General features: G+C 53.5%; 1 protein-coding gene across 1 annotated transcript in view; it reads right to left on the bottom strand.

The window, feature by feature from the left end:
• CRTAC1 (cartilage acidic protein 1) overlaps positions 1-20,968 on the bottom strand; it is a 149,944-nt gene that overhangs the window by 50,456 nt on the left and 78,520 nt on the right. Inside the window, exon 3 of the mRNA XM_004701014.3 lies at positions 16,852-17,048. Coding sequence (XP_004701071.2) covers positions 16,852-17,048 — 197 coding nt within the window. The remainder of the gene's footprint in view (positions 1-16,851; positions 17,049-20,968) is intronic.

The following is a 20,968-nucleotide window of genomic DNA, read 5'->3' as shown; positions in this document are numbered from 1 at the left end:
CTCCTCCAGCCGCGGTCTCCTCATCTGACAGCTGTGCTCCTCCCAGTGTCGGGGTGGTGGTGGTGGAGGAGGGGAACGTGCGAGCAGATGGGTCAGGTTCTCTGGAAGGCTTGGTGGGTAGGGGGGACGACTCAGCGGCACCCCCACCTGTGTCCCTCCTCAACTCCTTGGAGCCAGTTGCATTTGGGAATACAGATGTTCTCTTCAGAGCTTTGAAAGGTAACACAGCCCACACACCGTTTATTACATAACACCCCCAGCAGGGACTGGGGGCAGCACCCCATAATTAAACACATTAATATTTCTGCAGCAAAACATGAATATTCACACGAAGTGGTATAAATAAGGCCTATAAATAGCTCACGTCAGCTCAGGGCAGACTTTTCTGTCAATTGAGTTTCCCACAAACTTAAAGCACTGAGGCTTTGAGTGCCTTTCGCATTTCGGGGCTGTGGAGAAGGGCTCGTCATCACTGCTGCGCGGGGTGGCTGCTGTGGTCATGGGGCAGTCACAGCCATGTCATCATGCCCTGGTGCCTGGAGGGGATCTGAGGGCACCCCAACCTCCACAGGCTTCCAGCTCTCTAGCCCTCATCAACAGAGACCCTTCACCTTCGCGGCCAAACCAGTGCCCCTTTAGATTCTGTGTGGTCAGTAACCCAGTCCCTTCCTAACCCTGTCCTGAAATGTGGGACATATAGCACCCACCTACATTTCAGCCTCTCAGGTTCCTTGGGAACCTGCTATCCCAGTGCTAATACTTGTAGATTCTGATTCAGTTTGTCTTCTGGGCACCTGTACCTGTAACTGCATGAATCTGAAGAAATGGGCCTCCCTACCTTGCCAACCCTACCTCCAGCGTCCACTTGGGACATATTTGTCTCACAGAATTGTCTCAAGATTCATATTACCTGAAAAAAAAAATCCCCTTGGTTTCAGCATGCCTTCCATTACTGAAAACCCCAGCATTCCAAAAAACCCAAATTCACTGCCATCGAGTTGATTCCAACTCACAGCGACCTTCTAGGACAGAGTAGAACTGCCCCTGTGGGTTTCCAAGACTGTCACTCTTTACGGGGGTAGAAAGCCTCATCTTTCTCCTGCAGAGTGGTGGGTCGTTTCAAACTGCTGACCTTGCGGTTTGCAGCCCAACCCATAGCCACCACGCCACGAAGATTAGCAAACCCCAAAGTCAAAGCTGCAAACCATCCATCCAGGAAAGGGCCAGGCACCTCAGCTACTCACCACAAATGCTTGGGCCTCTGGTGTCCCCTTCAGATTATGCAGAGGCGATCTCTCAAGTCCCCGAGTTCCTAGCTCAGGGAGACAAGGGGAACAAAGGGGCCTGGCTGACTCTAGCCCTCTCTGTGTGCCTTTACCTCCGATCCCTCCTGCTTATCCAGGGCAGCGGTTCCCAGCGTGCGCCCTGCGGAACAACCCCCCCCCCCCCCCCCCCCCCCCCCCCCCCCCCCCCCCCCCCCCCCGCAGTCTAATTGCTGCTGGGAGGAGGGGAGGGCTCGGGACATCCGAGTTTGGGGCAGACACTTCCTCTCTCTTGGATTTCCAAGTGATGACAGCAGTCTCAAAAGCTTGGGGACGTCTTGCGGGATAAATCGCCTGCTTCATTTTATGTACCAGTCCCTGGGTGAGGCACGAACAAGGAAGCACTCGACCACTAGCCAAAAGGCTGGCTGGTCAGATCCACCCTGAAGCACCTTGGCAGACGTTGGGGCCATCTGCTTCTGCAAGGTCCCAGCTTACAGCGGCCCCAGGGTGCAGTTCTACCCTGCACACTCAGAGGGTGGGTGGGGGTAGGGTTCAGAATCAAGTTGCTGGCAAACCAGTGACCATTTCATCCAGCCCAGCCTTCCCCAAACTGACTCGGCCTGGGCCCCACCTTCTTGCGGGCGGCCCTCAGCACCCGGGAGATGGCACTGGGCGGACGGTCCTATCGGGCTGGGCTGGGCGGCCTGCGGGGTGAGGGTGCGGGGTGCAGTGGGCTGCTCTAGCCTTCTAGCTCCCGAACCCATCAGGCCTGCCCAGAAGAATAAACTCATTAAGGTAAAATGTGCACAGCGGTGCAGAGCCTTGTAGATCATAACCGGGAACGGCAAAATCAATGGCGGCCCTTCTGCAGGCAGAGGCCCCGAGGCCTGGGCGACAGGAGGAATGGGGGCCCGTGATTTAGGAAGAGCAAACGCTCTGGCAGCTGCAACCTGGGTAATTAGGTGTGTCAGGAAGACAGATAAACAACTAGCGGTACGGGTCGATGGCAAAGGCAGTAAACACCCAGCCCCGGCCCCTGGCCCGTGTCAGCACCGAATCCCGCCTTCTGGCTCCTTGTAGTGGCACTCTGGCCCGGGGCCCCTCGTGGAGTGGGGGCAGCTGCTGGGGAGAGGAGAGGCTGTGCCCGGGCGGAGATCTGGGAGGAACAGAAGGGTGGGGAGGACAGGGCAGGGCAGGGGGGTCTTTGGAGGTCACTGCCCTACACTAGGTATGTCTGGAGGTCCCCATTCCTGGTTTTGATCTGTCTCTCATGACTTGTTAGCTTAGTAACCTTGAGCCATGGCCTCGCCTCGCTAAGCCTCAATGTCTCCATCTGTGAAATGGGGTGGCTGGGCGACCACAGGATGAATTCACCCAGAGCCGATGGGTTCATCTTGGCATGTATGGAGCCTCGAAGGAATCAGAGTCCAGCGGAACTGCTAGGTTGCTCTCAGGTGGCTAGGAGGGGAGGCTCAGGTGTCACCCCCACCCCCGCCCCATCTCTGTGTGCCAGGTGCTTCAGGCGGCCGCACGGAAGCAGGCACCGTGGCCCCTGATGCAGGGCGTTCATTTGACAACACAGGGGCAAGTAGAGGAGATATCATGGGCCAGCATGAGAACAAGAGCGAACACTTCCATCGAGTTTACTGGGAGACACTCAGCTCGCAGGTGCTTCATCCGCGAGTCAGGCTACCGCCTCGGAAACCCGCAGGGGCAGTTCTGCCCTGTCCTCTAGGCTCTCTGTGAGTTGGCGTGACTCGCTGGCAGTGAGCTTGGCTTGGAGTCCTCAGCACATCCCCACAGGTGGGCGCTCTTCTCACGCCTGCTTTACAGATGAGGCCCCTAAGGCACCAAGGGAACTTGCCTGAGATCCCGCAGCCAGGAGCCTCCAGCTTGGGCAGGTCGGGGCAGACGTCCCAGAGGGAGGAGCTCCCAGAGGCTGCAGTGGTCAAGGAGGGCTTCCTGATGGAGGCGGCCCTTGAGCCAAGTGCTCTCCCAATGGGTCACTCCGCATAGCCTGGCCCTGCCTGAAGCCCCGTGTGCTGTGCAGTCATCATCTTAGGGTGCACCCTGTGGCTGCCCCAAGTGGCAATGCAGCCCCATTTTCCAGACGGAGAAACTGAGGGTTAGAGAAGGTGAGTCACTGAGCTAGTAAGTAGTAGAGACCGATTTCAACTCTGTCCGGTCTTTCTGACCCTCACACCCTGTGGCTCCGCCTGGCTGCTGCCCCAGACAGGGAGGGGGGCAGAGGGGGGCAGAAGCAGTTCTTAGTTTACAACACTGGAGGGCAGGGAAGCAGGGTCCAAGGGGAGACCTGGGCATTCCAGAACCGGAGGCAAAGCTTCTGGTGGGGAATGACAAGGGAGAGGAGACGGTGGCCTAGCAGCGGAGCAGATGAAGTTGGCTGCCCTGGGGTGGGGGCTCAGGCTCAGTGGAGGGTGGCTGGAGCAGGAAGGGCCCAGGGAAACATACGCTGGGGGGAGGGCCTGAGAAGGGAATGGTTCCTGGGGATGTGAGACAGTGACCGGAGCAGGGCACTGTCGGCTGGGCTGGGCAGTAGCTCCGTGTCAGCGGTTTTCCTCGGGAGGAAGTGACAAGAAGGACCCAGAGCCTGTCTGTGAGGTCACTGGCCTCTTAGGATGGCAGCTCGCAGAGGGGACCAGAGGCTGAGCCTGGGAAGCAGCCCCATTTGGAGTGGAGGAGGAAGGGATTGTCAGAGGATTAGAAAGCATGACACTTCCGAGTCCCAGGAGACTAGGGGCTGTCAGTCCAGCACTCCCAGTTGGGGCGGAGTCCACGCTGACCGACATGGGTCAGAGCAGAGCTGTGCTCCAGGAGATTTCAATGACTGGACTTGTGGGAGATCGCCAGGCCTCTCCTGCAACACCTCCAGGTGGACCCACAGCCAAGCTGACCGGTTGCACCAGATGCCCAGCATTCACTGTGGGTCTACCCAGGCCACGGAGCCCCCAGCAAAGAGGCTGGCCACGCCATGGGTCATGTTGGTCCTCAATTTACCGATCCATCCTTCCCTCCGTGCCAGCTCTGCTCCCAGGGTGCACCTTGGAGCCCGTGGGAGGGCCAGTGTGGGCCACTGGCCTGACTGTCTCCTTCCCGAGGGCCTACCCCACCCCAGAGGCTCACCTGACTTGTGGTCTGGGATTCATAGCAAAGACAAGGGTGACCAGATGGGTGGGGTGGGAAGCTCCATCTCTAGCTCCGTCCTAAGGCCAGGAGGCTACTGCCCAGGAGTAGGCTGGCGACGTGGCCAGTCACCTCCCTTCCTCTTGGGCCTGGCCACGTCGTGAACCTCCCCTTTTCTGATCTGAACAGTGGGATCATGAGACGAGGCACCTACCCACCGGATTGCTGCGAGGATGAAGTGAATGTCTACACGTATGTCAGGTGCTTAGGACGAGGCCCGGCACGTGGTGAGTGTGAGAAATATTAACAATAGCACTCGCGGTGAGTGTGAGAAATATTAACAATAGCACTCGCGGCGGCAGCAACAAGGGAATTACAGAACATGGGCCACAAGTCCTTCAAGAGCTCTAGCCCAGAAGGCAGCTGTGACATTACGTACAAAATGCTTTACAAGACTTAGCGCACGGGAAACTAGCAAGCAGGGATGATCCCGGGGAAGGGAGATGCGTGTTCAGGAAAAGGGCAGTCAGAATGCACTGGGATGCGCATGCCTTTGCGATCGTGCAGGGTGCCTGGAAAGCGGCGTGTTGCAGATGCAGCGCAGTTAGCATTTAGCACCCTATCCTTGGACCTTCCTTATGATCCGTTTACATTTATTCCTTTTTTTTCAAATTTCATCTTTTCTGTTTTCTTCTCGACTCAGGTGTTTTGTTCTTTGTTTTAATCTGTTTTACTTTGTATTTCTTCTGCACGTTTATTTGTTTTTAAAATGTTTTTCTGTCTGTGGAATCCAGGATAGGAAAATCTATAGAGACGGTAAGTGGATCAATGGTTCCTTGGGGGTATGGCCGGGAAGGTTGAGGGGAAAAGGGGAGCTAATGACAATGGGTACGAGAATGAAGAAAACGTCCTAAAACTGGGGTGATGATTGTACAGCTCTTCTTGATGTGATGGAACTATTTAGTTGTATGATATGTGAGTTATATGGCAACAAAACTGTTGGGGGTGGGGAGAATGGCTCCACATGCCCAACACACCTCCTGACGCCCAGCCTTCCTCCCTCCCTCCTGTCCGCACGCCTGGCCTCAGTCCTCTCCAAGGTCTTGGCGGGACAGAGAAACCAGGGCTTGCACTGGAGATGCCCATGCAGAGGGGTCTCGGGGAGGAGATGAGCCAGTCAGGGGGTGATGTAACAACGATGAGAAATACAACTTTCCTCTAGTTCCTAAATGTTTCCTCCCCGCTCCCAATACCATGACTCGAATTCTGTCTTGCAAGACTGGCTAGACCAGAGGAGGTACACTGGTACAGATAGGAACTGAAAATACAGGGAATCCAGGACGGATGAGCCCTATAGGACCAGTGGTGTGAGTGGCAAAACAGGGAGGGTAAAGGGAGAATGGGTAGGAAAGAGGGAACCGATTACATGGAACTGTGTGTGACCTCCTCCCTGGGGGACAGACAACCGAAAAGTGGGTGAAGGGAGACGTCGGACAGGGCAAGATATGACAAAATACCCACTTATAAACTCTCAAGGGCTCATGAGGAAGGGGGGAGCGGGGAGGGAGGGGAAAAATGAGGACCTGATGTCGGGGGTTTAAGTGGAGAGAAAATGTTTTGAGAAACGATGTACAAATGTGCTTTACACAATTGATGTGTGTATGGATTGCGATAACAGTTATATGAGCCCCTAATAAAATGTTTAAAAAAAATAATTTAAAAAAAGCCAAAAAAAACCCAAACAAAAACCAACTTATCAAGAGAAACAAACTTTAAAAAAAAAGAAACCAGGGCTCGGAGGGTCAATGGGTGCCCGTGCTTGCACAGCTGCGGGTAAGCAGAAACACGGAGCTTCATCCGGAGGTCCGCCTGACTGCAGAGCCACCTCCAGGGCATATTCAAGAGCAGGGCACAGCAGTGGGGGGCAGTCCTGGGTCCCAAGGGCCTTCGTCCCATGTTGCTTTTGTCGGCTGTCATGGAGGGGGCTTCTGACTCTCAGTGACCCCGCACGCCACAGAACGGAACGCTGCCCAGCCCTGAACCGTCCCCGTGAGCTGCCGTGGGCCACGCCATCCAGATGGCTTCCGTGGGCTGATTTTTGGAAATCGGTTGCCAGGCCTTTCTTCCTAGTCTGGAAGCTCTGCGGAAACCTGCTCAGCAGCACAGCCACAGGCCAGTCTCCTCCACAGTGGGGTGCTGGCTGTGCCTGAGGTGCACTGGGCAGGAATCAAACCTAGGTCTTCCACATGGAATGTGAGACTTCTGCCCCTGTACCGCTACCCTGTACCATCCTGGGTTCTCAAAATCCACGCCATCAAGTTGATTCCGAGCCATAATGACCCTCACTGTCCCCGTGGGTTTCTGAGACGGTAACTCTTTATGGGAGTAGCAAGCCTCCTCTTTCTCCCACGGAGCATCTGGTGGTCTCTGTCAACTGACCTTGCAGTTCACAGCCCGATGCAGAAAGCACTATTCCACCAATGGCCTCCAGAGCCCGCCTACCCTTCATTCAGCTGCCTGGCCAGCTCCCACCATCCTTGCTGCTCAGTAGTTCCCAGGCTCATCTCCCCAAATGGAACTGCAAGGGGTGAGCTGAAAACCAGGACCCTGTACCCCAGAGAAACGTGGTTGGGGATCAGGAGACCACCCATTTTAGGGTCTGGGGACCTGGGGGAGAGGGTGGAGGCTCAGGGAGTCTTGATGACCATCCCAGGTGGTTCTGTGAAAATGCAGGTTCTGGATCCACAGGCCTGGTGGGGTAAGAGACTCTGCACTCCATGAGCTCCCTGTAAATGCCAAAGCGGTGGTCTGCAGATCACACTGTGAGTGAGAGTCTGAGCGCAGGCGGACTGGGCAAGGGTGCTCTTCTCAAGAGCAGATGGCTCATCTGCAGTGTGGGCAGAGGCTGGTGGGTACCCTGCCCTGAGCCCCTGCCCTTCTCTCCATCATAGGGACCGGGGTCTCCTCTCTGAGAGGTTACACAAGCCCCTGAAGTGTGACATAAGAGCCCAGAAGCCTTAAAGGGAAAGACTGATGGATTACAGTTCAGAAAAATTAAAATTTTCTGCATTGCAATCGCCACTCTGAGCACAGACAAGAGAAAAATGACAAACAAACTCCGTGCAACTTGTGTTACGGATGAAGGGCTCGTTTCCCAAATTTATTCAGAGGTGTTGCAAATCAATATAAAAAGACCAATAATCAATAGGAAAAGCGGGCAAAGGCTATGAGCAGACAAGAGACTCAAATATATAAAAATATGCTCAGCCTTGCTCATTAGAAACAAATGAAAATGAAAACTATACTTAGATACCTTTTTTTTTTTTTTTTTAAATAACCTGTCAGAAAACCAATTGATGCTACCTCATGTTGGTCAGCGCTTTGGGAAACGCTCACTCAGACTCCTGGCCACTGGAGGGTCACTGCTATTTCCCCTGTGAAGGGAGATTTGTACTGCTTATCAAAGCTGCATATCTATATTCCATTTTTTGCCCCTACTTTCCCAGAGTTTTTTCAAAACGGGTCTATGGTGGTGAAGTACGTAACACAGTGTTTCAACCATTTGTGCGTGGACAATTGTGTGACATTAATTGCATTGATCATGTTCCACAACAATTATTATTACCCACTTCCAAATTTTCACATCACCCTGAATGAAATTTCCGCATCCTTTAAGCAACACTCGTTCCCCACCTCCTCCTCTTCCAGGCCCCTGGTAACTGCTCTTGAACTTTGGCCTCTTTGTGTGTGTGCCGGTGCTGAATATTTCATCTACATATCGTAGGAGAGCATGGAATATTTGTCCTTTTGTAACTGACTGATTTCATCCAGTACAAGCTTTTCCAAGTTCATCCTTGTGTTAGCATGTCGCAGAATTCCATTCCTCTTTATGGCTGAATGAGACTCCATTGTATGGATAGCCTGTGTTTGGTTATCCACTCCTCTGTGGATGGACACTCGGGCTGTTTACGCCTTAACGATGCAGCAAGTACTACTGGCTATGTGTTTGCGGCCCTGCTTTCAGTTCTTTGGGTAAAATCCCAGGAAGTCTACTCAGTGTTGGGACCAAAGGGTAACATTTTGAGGAACTGCCAGGTGGTTTTCCACAATGGCTGGGCTATTTGACACTCTCACCACTGACATACTCTTTTGATGTAGCTCTTCCACCTCCAGGAACATAGCTTACAGACACACCCATGACGTGAAAAATGGTGCCTGGTCCGAGGAAAGGTTACAAGCCATCTAAGTGTCCACCAATAGGGAACAGAAACACCGTGGAATAGTATACAGCTATAAAAAGAACGAGAAAGCTCTCTGTACACTGCCATGAAATAGTATCTAGTTTCTTGTTCAATGAGAAAAGCGAGGAGCAAAATTGTGAGTGGAGTTTGTGTCAAAGTGGGGGTGTGTTTTCAACAATGCCCTGCCTATAACTGGTTCTTAAACGCCATTTTGTTGAGTTGAATGAGGTAAAAATAAGGTTAACAGTGGCACTCACAGTCACTCAGGCCCATCCAGTATCCATGGTCCTGGTACCCCAGGCCAAGTCCCCTGGACAGGAGCAGGGACATCGGAGAAGCCTCAGGGGGATGGGCTCCAACCAGGAGCTGCAGAAGGTCCTGGGTTCCTGGACGTGGAGGGAGAGGCTGGTTCCTGCCTTTCACACCCCTTGGTCCTGCACACACTTCTCCTACCTGTTTCTCCTGAGTGGCCTGAAACACATGATCTTCTCTTTTTCCAGCTCACTTAAGCTATAAGCTGGTTTATGGGCCCAAGCCTTCTCAGGACTGTGGTAAACCTTCTGTTCCCTCCCTCGTGCCTACTTTTCAATTCTTAGCGCATGGCCTGCCTGTCAGATTGCTGTACTTTGCAGTGGCTTGTGTGTGTGGCTCTGATGCCGGGAGCCACGGCACCGGTGTTCCAGACAGCTGCAGGATCGTGAGTTTCCGTGGGGCTTCCCCATGGACACAGATTCAGATGGAAGGCTTGGGGATCCACTGGCCGTCAAAAACCACATGGATCACGGGGGAACCAGAGCCAAGAAGAGTATAGACAATCAAAGACTCCAGCAACAATTAGTCCACCGCTGACTGTTCTGAAAAGGATCGCTGTAGGAGGCCCCGGCTAGTGTGTCAGAAAAATGTAGAACAGAATTCAGAATCATAAAAAAACACCAGGCTGACTGATCTGATGGAGATTGAGGGATCCCTGAACCACAGCTCTTTGACACCCTGCAAACGGAGAGTAGTACTCATTCTCACGCCTCAACTTCCAGACACACGGACAGGTCTATGAGGTGTGCAATAACACGAGGCAGGCTCTGTTCCATACAGCCATCGACCACTGGAGACCGAAAGGGCAGCATGCGCTCCAGGCTGACACTCCGAAGGCAGGCAGGGAGAGGAAGAAGGACCGAGAGCAGCGAGACACAGGAGGATGTGGGGAGACCATGGGGATGGCAGCCCAAGGCCGCAAGACAACGTGTGCGCCAATCATTGGCTGGAAAACCAATTGGCCCTGGAAACGCTCATCCGGATTAGAATAATGGAACCAAATGCGATAGGTTCAGGTTTTGTCAACTTGCACCCGTGTGAAGGTGGAGCGTGGAGTCCAACCTGTCAGTCAGGTCACAGGCTGATGATGCCTCCGGGGGTGTGTGGCCTTTTTAAACGTCTCTCTTGTCCCTTTGCCTTCCTCCTGGCTGGGACTCTGTGTCTGTCTCCAGGGCAGTCCCACGTGGGCCGTTGACCTGGAGAGCTGCCGGCGCCCTGCCACATTCCGCTGACCTTGGATGGACGAGACGCTGCGCTCGCGGCCTGTGATCTCCCTGCTTCCTGCCCCCTCTTCTGCATCATCGGCCTGCCTGCCGCCAGGAGAATCTGCAGAGGGCTCTGCCTACCATCAGATCCAAGAACTTGAGTTGGACTGGCTTGGGTGCCTTCTGGATATAAAGTTCTTTCTTGTGTATCTCTATGAGTGATGCTGGTTTGTTTCTCTCCACAACCCAACTGGGCACAGTCCCAATACGACAGTATCCGAAGTGGTGTTGGCGGATGAGCGCCCCCTGCAAAATGGACCCGAATACACGGGTGAGGGTGAAGATGGATCAGGGCGGGGCAGCTGTTTAGTTCTGTTGTACACAGGGTGCCCACAGCTTGGAAGCGCCTCAGTGGAAACTAGCAACGACCAGCATCCCTAGGCCCGGGCCATGTCTGCTTAGTAGCCTCATGTGGTGCTGTCTTCTTCACAGCCCTGTCCTTTCTCCTTCGGTGGTCTCATTCCCACGGGTGGGAAGGAAGGCCAGCGTCCCTCGCCCAGGATGCTAAGGGCTCTGGCTTTCTTCCTACCCACAGAATGATGGTAACTATAATTTAAAGAAAGCTTATTGTATCCCAGAGGGCCCTGGTGGGGCAGTGGTTAAAGCAATTGGCTGCTAACCAAATGGTCAGGGGTTTGAATCCACCAACCACCCATGTCAGGAAGGCGTGGCAGTCTGCTTCCGGCAAGATGACAGGCCTGGAAAACCCTGCCACAGCGTTTCTACCAGCTCTTTCGGGGTTGTTAGGAGTTGGAATTGACTTGGTGGCAGTGGGCATGGTCTGTGTGATTGTGTCTTGGACATGACAGTAAGTGACTTTCAACCATTCCTTAATTCATTTTAAGACGTATTTACGACGTGCTTTGGATCCTGGAGACACTGCTGTGGGAAAGGTGAAATTTTACCCCCATGAAGCATGGATTCTAGTAAAAGAGAGAAAGACAAATATGGAACACACTGCCCAACAATGGCCACGTGTGTGTGTGTGTGTGTGTGTGTGTGTGTGTGTGTGTGTGCTATGAGAGCCACGAGGCAAGTGAAGGGGCTTGGGAGTGATTTTAGATAAGGTGCTCGGTCAGGAGAGAGCTCATCTCAAGTGAGGCCTGAATAAAGGGAAGGGAGGAGCCTGGAGGATGGGTGGGAAAGGCACTCCTGGCAGAGGGGAGAGCACACAGGAAATCTCCCACTGAGAATATAACAGGCAAAAATATATACATACATACATACATATATATGTATGTATATGTATGTATATGCATACATACACACACACACACACACATATATATAAAACAGGCAAGAGGAAAATGGCAGGAACAAGCCTGGGTCCCCTCTGGAAGGGAGCTCAAGGCCATGGAAAAGTTTGGACTCTAAGGAAGGAGCCCCTGGGAGAGACGGAGCTCGTGACGTTGACCCAGTGTTTGCTGTCCCAGATTGAGAAAGGTCAAGGACCAGCGGCTAACCCCGGGTTTGGACAGACCGACTCTCAGAGGACGCTGTCCGGGTGCAGGGACTCAGCCCTCTTCCGGGGAAGTCCTAGCTTCTATGCCAAGGCTGGCAGGGGCTGGAGAGGAGCTCTCTTCCAGAGGTTCTTCCCACATTCCAGAGCAGGCGAGTGGAACCCTAGTTCAATGCTATGGGCCGGCCTGGACCGGTCGGGGGCTCCTAGAGAGTCTCTCAGGTTCCACGAGGCGGCCAGAGTGGCAAAGGCAGTGCCAGCTGGGCCCAGGAGACGTGCTGACACAGCACAGCTGTCCTGACTTCACACCCGCCAACTGTCGATGAATTGATGGGATCATTCGACTGAAAAATTGACTCAAACCCACAGAAGGTCACAGGGAGCTGCAAGCCTGGGGCCGAGGCTGCCAGGCATGTCATTCGCACCCCAGGCTCCCCCAGATAAACACGATGTCCCCCACCCCAGGTAGGAAGCTCCTGCCCCTTCCCTGGCCTGGGGCTCTCAGTCTCCCACTTCCCCGTGTCTTCTTTCTGTTGGCAAGCTTTCCACCAGACCTGATGGCTCATATGCCCAGGTTGTTCTTCCTGGGATTGATTCAGCAAGTTCTAAGGGAGGAGGGGTTGGGACGTTCAAGGGCTGCTGAGGACAGAGGTTGGTCAACAGTGACCAACCCAGGCACCTGGCCCACAACAGGGTGAGAAGCCAGGGAGTGGGGAGAGGAAAGTCATGTGCCTAGAGAAACACAAGGCTGTGTTGAGGCTAGCGGGTAAACCTGATGGGGACAGGGATATCGTCTTTAATTCATGAAGTGAGCCTCTGGGCCTAGGATGGAGCCTGGCACACAGCAGGTGCGCAATTAATTTCTGCTCAGTGAATGAACACACTCGTGAATGAACGGGGCTAAAGAGTTGGGCAGGGCAGCGATGCCAAGACATTTAGAAGGCAGCTCCCTGGCCAATTGGCTGGGAGAGAGTCAAACCTGTATCCATGCCAAAGAAAGGTGGTCCGACAGAATGGGAGAATCATCAAACAATATCAGTAATATCACACACAGGTAAAAGTCCACTGAAGATCATTTTTAAAACGTTGCTGTAGCAAATAGAAAGGGAATTGCCAGCCCCCTACCCACCCACCCCTCTCCCACCGCTGAGGGGGATGAACAACAGAAATATGGGTGGAGGGAGACAGCGGATGGTGTAAGGTATGAAAATAACAATGATTTATAATTATCAATATTTCATAAGGGTGGGAGAGTGTGGGAAGGAGGGATAAAAGAGGAGCTGATACCAAGGACTCAAGTAGAAAGAAAATGCTTTGAAAATGATGAAGGCAACATATGTACAAGTGTGCTTGCTACAATTGATGTATGGATTGTTATAAGAGCTGTAAGAGTCCCCAATAAAATGATTAAGAAAAAGAAAGAAAGAAAAGAAGGTAAAACCAGAAAACAACAACAGCAACAAAAGGACTCAAGCCAGATTCAGAAAAGGATGTGAGGGAGGGATGCCATTGACATGTAGGAATATCAGATGTCTCGGCAATGAAAGCAGAGAGTAGCAGAAAGAGGTTTCCTTGTGTGGGCATTTTTAAAAGATTAAAGTTGTCATAATTTTCCTCCATACATTTTTGTATTAAAAGATCATTTTATTGGAGGCTCTTACAGCTCTTACCACAATCCATACATCCATTTTATCAAGCACATTTGTACATCTGTTGCCATCATCATTTTCTACATTTACTTTGTTTTCTTGTCTTTTAATGACTGTGCAAAGGCAACAGGAGAATATTCAGTAGCTGCTAACTGCAAGGTCAGCAGTTTGAAACCACAGGCCACTCCTGGGGAGAAAGAGGAGGCTTTTGACTCCTATAAAGACTTACAAGTCTTGGAAACTCAGAAACTCAGAAACTCACAGCAAAGGTCACAGCTCTGTGGGGTCCCTCTGAGTCGGCCTCGAGGACTAGACAGCGGTGAGTTTTTTGTTTTGTTTAAAATCAGAAAAAAACGTGTCAGTTTTGTGTGTCCTTTCACTGCACATATTCAGTCTGTATGCTAAACAAATAATTCAAGAAGCTGGATTACATGATTACATCATCAGGACTGGAGGAAGGCTCATTAACAACCGAGCGTACTGAAACAAAGAAGAGCGGAGGCACTTACTGATGAACCTCCAAGAGTACAGCCCTCAGTGCGGACTGCACCTCCACGCACAGACAGCAAAAACCCTCGCAACTGGACCAATCAGCACCATCATAAGAAATGGAGAAGAGATTAAAGTTGTCAACGATTCCATTTCACTTGGATCCATAGTCAGCACTCTCGGGACTAGCACTCGGGAAATCCAACAACGGGTTGCGTGGGCAAATCTGCTGCCCACGGCCTCTCCAAAGTGTTGAAACGCGAAGACGTCACTTTGAGGAGTTAGGTGCACCTGACTCAAGCCACGGTGTTTTCAACCGCCTGATACACTCGTACATGCGAGCAAAGCTAACAATGAATAAAGAAGATCCAAGAAGAACTGAAGTCTGAATCACGGTGTTGGGGAAGAATACTTGGAGGGCCGGAGGACACACGTCTGTCTTGGAAGAAGTACAGCTAGAATCAGTGTAGGAGACTTATCGACTCTGGACGGGTCATCAGGAGGCAGAAGGACATGGTGCTTGGTGACGTAGAGGGATAGTCAAAGACGGGAGGACCCTCACCAAGATGGATTGTCACCGTGGCTACAGCAGTGGCCTCCCAGAACAGCGAGATGATGCAGATGGCGCAGGACCGGGCCGTGTTTCTTTCTGCGGTGCATACGGTTGCTGGTCAGACTGGCTTGATGGCACCGCAGCACAGTAGTTGAGTGTGCAGCTAACGGACGTCGAGTCTGGGCCGTGACTCTCAACCTGGACTGTACCTAGGAATCCTCTTGGGGGGGAGGCACTTTCAGATCTGATGACTGGGCCCTATCCCTGGAGGTTCTGCTCAGACCGGACCGAGAGTTGGGATTGTTCAAAGCTTCCCATTCTAATGGGCAGCCTGGGCTGAGAACCACTGCTCTGTGGTGTCCTTGGCAATAGACCACTCTGAAGCGTGTGGGAAGGGCTGCTGCTTTAGAGACACTGAGGGCCACAGCCAGCATGCTCTGTTCTTAATGAGCTGGGGGTGGGGCGGTGGTGTCTGTGGCTGTTCCTCTGGCATCTTGCCTGCTCCCCCACCCCCACTTCCTCTGTTCTCCCCATCTCTCCTCGCCTGCTCTCCAGCATCTTCCTTGGGGCTCACCCCTTCCACAGCGGTCCCTCAATGCTGCTCCCTCCCCGACCTTGTCTCACATTAAAGAGTTGATCAGCCCATCAATTAATCGTGTCCTAGTCCAATCTTGGCTTGGCTGGAGAGAGGGCAGTAAATCCAGCTGGGTAATCATGCCCTGATATTTGTATAGGGATAATTACGATCTCTCAGGCCTCACTTGGTGGCAAGATGAGATGAAAACCCATAAAACATCACTCGGGCTGTGGTTCATTGTTTCTTGGCTGCACAAACTGGCAGCCCGCCAACCAGCACTGCCCACTCCTGCCCCTGGCACAGGCTCCGACCTCTTCCCCTCCCATCCACGCGACTGGCAGGGGAAGCCCAGAGGCTGGGTCCTGGCTTGGGCTTGACAACCAGCAAGGGCAACAAGGGAGAGCCAGGGGGAAGATGTGTTGGTGGGGTGGGGAGGCTGGGCCCCATAGTTGGGTCCAGGAAGACGAGAGCACCCAGGTGATGAATACACAGGTCTGAACCACAGGGTCTCATCCAGAGCCAACCCAAGAGGCTGCTGCCACTCATGGTGTGTGTGTGTCCCAAGTACATTCAATCTGACCCCCAGGGACAGGATAGCCCATTCTCCAGGTGCCTGCCTCAGCCCTGCAGTCCCCCAGGAGCCTATTTCTTACAGCAGACCTGAGGGATGGGCAAAGTCAGGGCAGGGGCACACCTCCACCTGCAGCTCAAGAACACAGCCCCCAATCTGTGACGCATGGAGTCCTGGGGTCACCAAGTGGAAAAAGTTGTAGAGTGTCTTAATTAAAAGGAGGGATCTGGAGTCTCAGACCCCTGGGTTTGGATTCTGGGACATACAAGTTACCTGACCTTGGGCAAGCTACTTACCCTCTCTGCTCTTCAGGGGGCAGGGGGATATTCCAGTACACAAGGAGCCCTGGTGGTGAAGTGGTTATGCGTTGGGCTGAGAACCAAAAGGTCAGCAGTTTAAAACGACCAGCTTCAGTTACAGCCTTAGAAACTCAGAAGGGCAGTTCTACCTGGCCCTATTGGGCCACAATGAGGCATCAATGACTTGATGGCTGTGAGGGTTTTTTGTTTGTTTAAATTAATACAAGTACACAGGAGACCTGGTGGAGGAATGGTTATGCTTTGGGCTGCTAATCACAAGGCTGGCAGCGGAGAGCCACAAGCTGCTCCCTGGGAGAAGGATGGATTTTCTGCTGCCCGATAGAGTTACAGTCTCAGAGACTCACAGGGGCAGTTCTGTGTTCTATAGGTCGCTGTGAATCCACTCGATGGCAGTGAGAGTCTGACCAGCACACACTTCACAGTGAGACCATTGATCCCAGTACACAGTCTGTGCTACCTAAGGACTCGATGTGACTGTGACTGCGATCTGGCCTTTTGATCCCCCGCCAGCATCATCAATCTCATCATAGCTGGAGCTTGTTAGGAATGCAGCGTCCTGGGGCCCCACTACGGAGTCAGGATCTGCATTTGCGTTAGACGCCCCAGCCAGGAGACCCCTCGAATTCAAGATCTGTCCCCTTCTAGGCTGGTTCTGTAGCACCCCATCCCTGGAACGGTGCTCTCGACACTTTGTGGAAACCTTCAAAGTGTGTGTGTGACGGGTGGGGGCGGCACAGGAGGATCTCAGCCCATTTCAGAAAGCTGCACTGCTCACCCCCCACCCCCACCCCAAGCAGGGTCTGGTTTGCAGGCTCCGGCGGTGAACCGGGTGGGAAGGAGGGGGCGTGGCCAGGCCATGTCCCCCTCTCTGCAGTGAGAAAGCCCAGGGCCTGGGAGCTGAGCGGGGCTCTGCCTGCGGAAGGGTGAGCTCTCCATGGTCCTGCGCTCAGTTGTGGGGAGAGGAAGGGGTGGGCACGGAGAGGCGGGCCCGAGGCCCGGTCCTTACCGGAGAAGGCATTATTGGTGTTTAGAAAGTAGATCTCCTCGCGGCCATCCCCGTCGATGTCGCACGCTGTGACCCCGATGGCGTTGCCCTGCCGGTCCCGCAGCGCGTAGTAGGGTGAGCTGCGCTCGTCGACGGCGATGTTCACCAGCCGCTTCCGGGCCCGCTCGTACTTCAGAACCAGGTTGGGGCCATTGTACCTGGAGAGGAGGGGGGGGGGGCGTTGGGGAGGAGCAGCCAGGATCACCCCCAGTCCTACTGGGTCAGAGCCAGGGACTCTTGCATTTCATGGGCATTGCGGCCCAGAGCTGTCGCTGGAGACCCTTGGGGCCCCTGGGTGGGGGTCCTTGCCCAGTTCACAAGGTAAGTGTTAGGTGCAGGGACTTGAACTCCGGCCCCTTTCACTATCCCAAGAAACCCCATGTGGAGGAGCCCTGGAGGAGCAGAAGCCTGAGGGGTGGGAGATGTGGAAGGTCTCCCCTGACAGAGTCTCAGCGTTTAATGTGGAGGCATGGACTTAGGACCCCAGGTGGCGGAATAGGAACAGATGGAATGTTATTAGTAGGCTTCAATAGCCACCCCTTATATGTAGCTCCGATGAAAAGAGAAAGGCTCTTGACCCCCACGGCTCAGCCTCTCTCCTCTCACTGGAGGTGCACAAAGCCCACCTCAATTTACTGAAGTCCTGGGACAAGACGTTTTTGTATCAGCGACTCTGTGCATGCTGTTCCTTTGGCTCAGGATGCATTTCCTCCATGTGGCTCAGTCCTCCCCTTTGCTGTAGGCCCTGCCCAATTATTCCTTCTCACCAAGGCCTCCCTTGCCCATGCTGGCACCCCTCACCGCCCTGTCTACCACCCATCTGCCAACTATGCTCGCTTGCTGCTGCTGTGACCCTGGAAGTTATGCCAGGGATTGAAACCCCACCCATGGTGGACAGGTTTCACTGGAATTGTCTAGCTAAGGAAAAAAGGCCGAGCAATCTACTTCCAAAAATTAGCCACGGAAACCCTATGGATCACGGGAATGTTATCGGCTATAGCGATCACAGTAATATCTGCTGTAGTGCTCACCACAGTATTATTGACGCTCATGCTGACAGATGAGCCCCCTACGTTGAAAGGCTCTCAAAATGCAGTCGCTGCAGGAGTGGCCCTGGACGGACCAGTGAGCACGGAGAAGGTGCAGCACTGGGCCTGTTTTGCCCCTGTGTAGAGGAGGTTGCCTTGGGCTGGAGCCAACCGGACGGCAGCTACCACCACCACGCTGTACCCCTGGCTCTCTACAACGATCACTACCGTGCTCACTCCTGTCTTATGATCTGTCTGCTTCCACTAGAGTGCCAGTTCCACTAGGGTGGAATCGCTGGTCTATTCTATTCCCCAGGGCCTGGAGCAGGGCTTGAACCTACCAAACCCCAAGCCCTCTGCCACGGAGTAGATTCCAGTTCATAGTGATCCTGTTAGGGCTTCCAAGACTATACATCTTTACAGGAACAAATAGTCTCAGCTTTCTCCCAAGGAGTGGCTAGTGGGTTTGAACCACTGACCTACTGATGGCAGCCCAATGCTTAACCCACAATGCCCCCAGGGCTCCTTAAAGTAAAACCAAAAAAGCCTTACTGCCATTGAGTTGATTGTCCCTCATAGGAACCCTATAGGATAGCATATAATTGCCCCTGTCTTTTCTGAGACTGAAACTCTTTATGGGAATAGGAAGCCTCCTCTTTCTCCCTCGGAGTGGTTGGTGGCCTACAACTGCTGACCTTGCAGTTAGCAGTCCAATGTGTAGCTTCCATAAAGATTCACAGCCTTAGAACCCCACAGGGGCAGTTCTACTTTTGCCTGTTGGGTCACTATGGCGCAGGATTGACTCAATGGCAGTGAGGGCTCAGAAAGCCTGTTTTTGTCCCAAGAGGAATCCTAAAACCAGTCTCACTGCCATGAAGTCCATTCTAACTCATGGCCACTCTGTAGGACAGAGCAGAGCTGCCCCTGTGGGTTTCTAAGACTCTAACTCTTTAGGAGGGTAGAGAGCCTCATCTTTCTACAGAGGAGTGGCTGGTGGTTTCCAACTGCATGGGCAGCGTAATGCATGACCCACTGTCATTAATTAAAAGACATAAGAGACACAAGCATACATCTTTCTCCCGGGTGTGAGCTGCAGTTAGCAGCCCAATGACTAACCATCAGTGCCCCCGGGGCCCCTTCCACACAGGCTAGGCTCTCGGGACGTATTTGTTGGATGACTAAGTGATGACATCAGGGCTCACGTCTGAGTCACAGAAGCTGAAGTGGCCCACCTCGTTTCCTCCCATCTCCTTTGCCACACTGCAGGCCCAACAGGAAAGTCATGTGCCCATGTCACCCCCACAGCAGTGCAGTCTAGATGTCTGATGGCCTCTTCCCCCTCCTGGGTCCACCACCTGGCCAGACTCCCAGGGACCCGGATGGGAAAAACCAGAGTGAAACTCTGCTGCTGGCCTCTGGCAGGGGGTGGTGTGGTGTGTGTGTGTGTGTGTGTGTAGCTGAGAACCTTGGGCTGGGGTGAGGAAGTTGAAAAGAACTCTTCAAGGGCCTGAGAGAAAGAAATCACTTCTCGCTTTCCTGAAACCGATCCAGCCGGGCCCTCTCCTCTGTTACCAGGATGCAGAGCTGGGGAGGTTTGGGATCTTGAGCAGCTGGCTGGAAGCTTTCTGGCACCCACAGTGTGTGAAAGGGGAGACCGGAGGGTGATGGCTGGGGCTGAGTCAGCCGGCCGGTCGGTGATGGAAGGTCACTCCTCAGACACCTTGACAAAGAGCATGTGCGGGCTGCGTGCTGAGGGCCTGGCATGACCTATGGAGACGTGTCCGGGCGGCAGACAGAAGACCCGTGTTCTAGCACCGTCAGCAGCTGGCTCCAGCCCTCGGGGCAGGAAGTGGCTCTGAGTCCAGCCCTTTCTTAGACATTGTCTCACGCCCCGCCTGATCGCAGAGAGAAGGTCGGTATGGCGTTTTCTGCGTTTATTTAGTTAGTTGTTTTTTTCTAGGAGAGGAAACTGAGGTTCAGAGAGACAGCGTGAACTGTCCGGGGTCACACAGGTGGCGCACAGTGCTCTGGGTTCGAACCATGTGGCCAGGGTCCAAAGCCCCACGTTCTTTCCCTACTGCCTAGGATGCTGCGCACACTCTCTTCCTCAGCCTCCTCCCAGATAGCGACGGTGCAAGGTGCCTGGCAACTCCTTGTAAATGGCGGAGTCCGGATGAGTCCGCAAACTTGACAGTTTACAGAACACTCTCCCATCATTTGTTTCGCACAGGCTCCCAGCCGAGGCCCTGGCCGAAACGGGTGGTGTCGGTGGGTCGGTCAAGTCCCTTCTGCCTGCAGTTTCTCCTCTGAAATGAAAAGGCTGGGCCTGATCAGAGGCTTGTCAGTGTGTGGCCCAGGCTGTGGCCTGGGGGGCAGGCCCTTGGGCGCTCACCGCTGCTTCAGCCGCAGTGTGTCTCCATGGATACAGAGTGTATTTGGTGCACCGTCTAGAAACTGTTTACTCTAGGGCTTCGAGAGCCAAGGTTTAGACGCCCCTGGACTAGTGGCTGTGAGGGCCCCCTTTGGCCTCTCTTTTGGGGTCCATATGTCTGACTTAAGAGAAGGCTGGAGGGAGTGTCTCCTCCCCTAGACCACGGTGGAGGAGCTACCATGTAAAATCCCTGTGCCCCCCCCTTGGAGCTCCTGGCACACCTGCACCCTGTCCTGGGACTGGTTCCCAGTGGGGGGCAGGGGGAGTGAGGGTCATGGGCTCCCTACATTAATGACCAGTGCTTTCACCTTGAACCTGTAGGGCATGCACAAAAGGTCCCTCTTCCAATGGTTGATGCCCCTAGGGACCAGAAGACGGCGGATTGCCTCTTCCCTGGAGGATGGGGATTGCTACCTCCAGGGCCCTCTAAGGGGGTGATGGGATGAGGTTCCTAGGCTGGGTCAAATGTTCCCATCTGTCACAGAGCGAGCAGTGCCATAGGGACTGCCCTCAATGCACACGGGCAAGCCGGGATGAGTCCTGGGCCTGCTCACCTCCCGCCAGGTACTGCAGACATGAAGTTCCACCAACCACTCCCACGTCAGACTTCCTGACGTCT

Source organism: Echinops telfairi, unplaced genomic scaffold (assembly GCF_000313985.2).
Source record: "Echinops telfairi isolate 266 unplaced genomic scaffold, ASM31398v2 ScPeMD7_70;HRSCAF=299, whole genome shotgun sequence".
NCBI lineage: Eukaryota > Metazoa > Chordata > Mammalia > Afrosoricida > Tenrecidae > Echinops > Echinops telfairi.
This window is presented reverse-complemented; position numbering and strand designations above follow the sequence as displayed.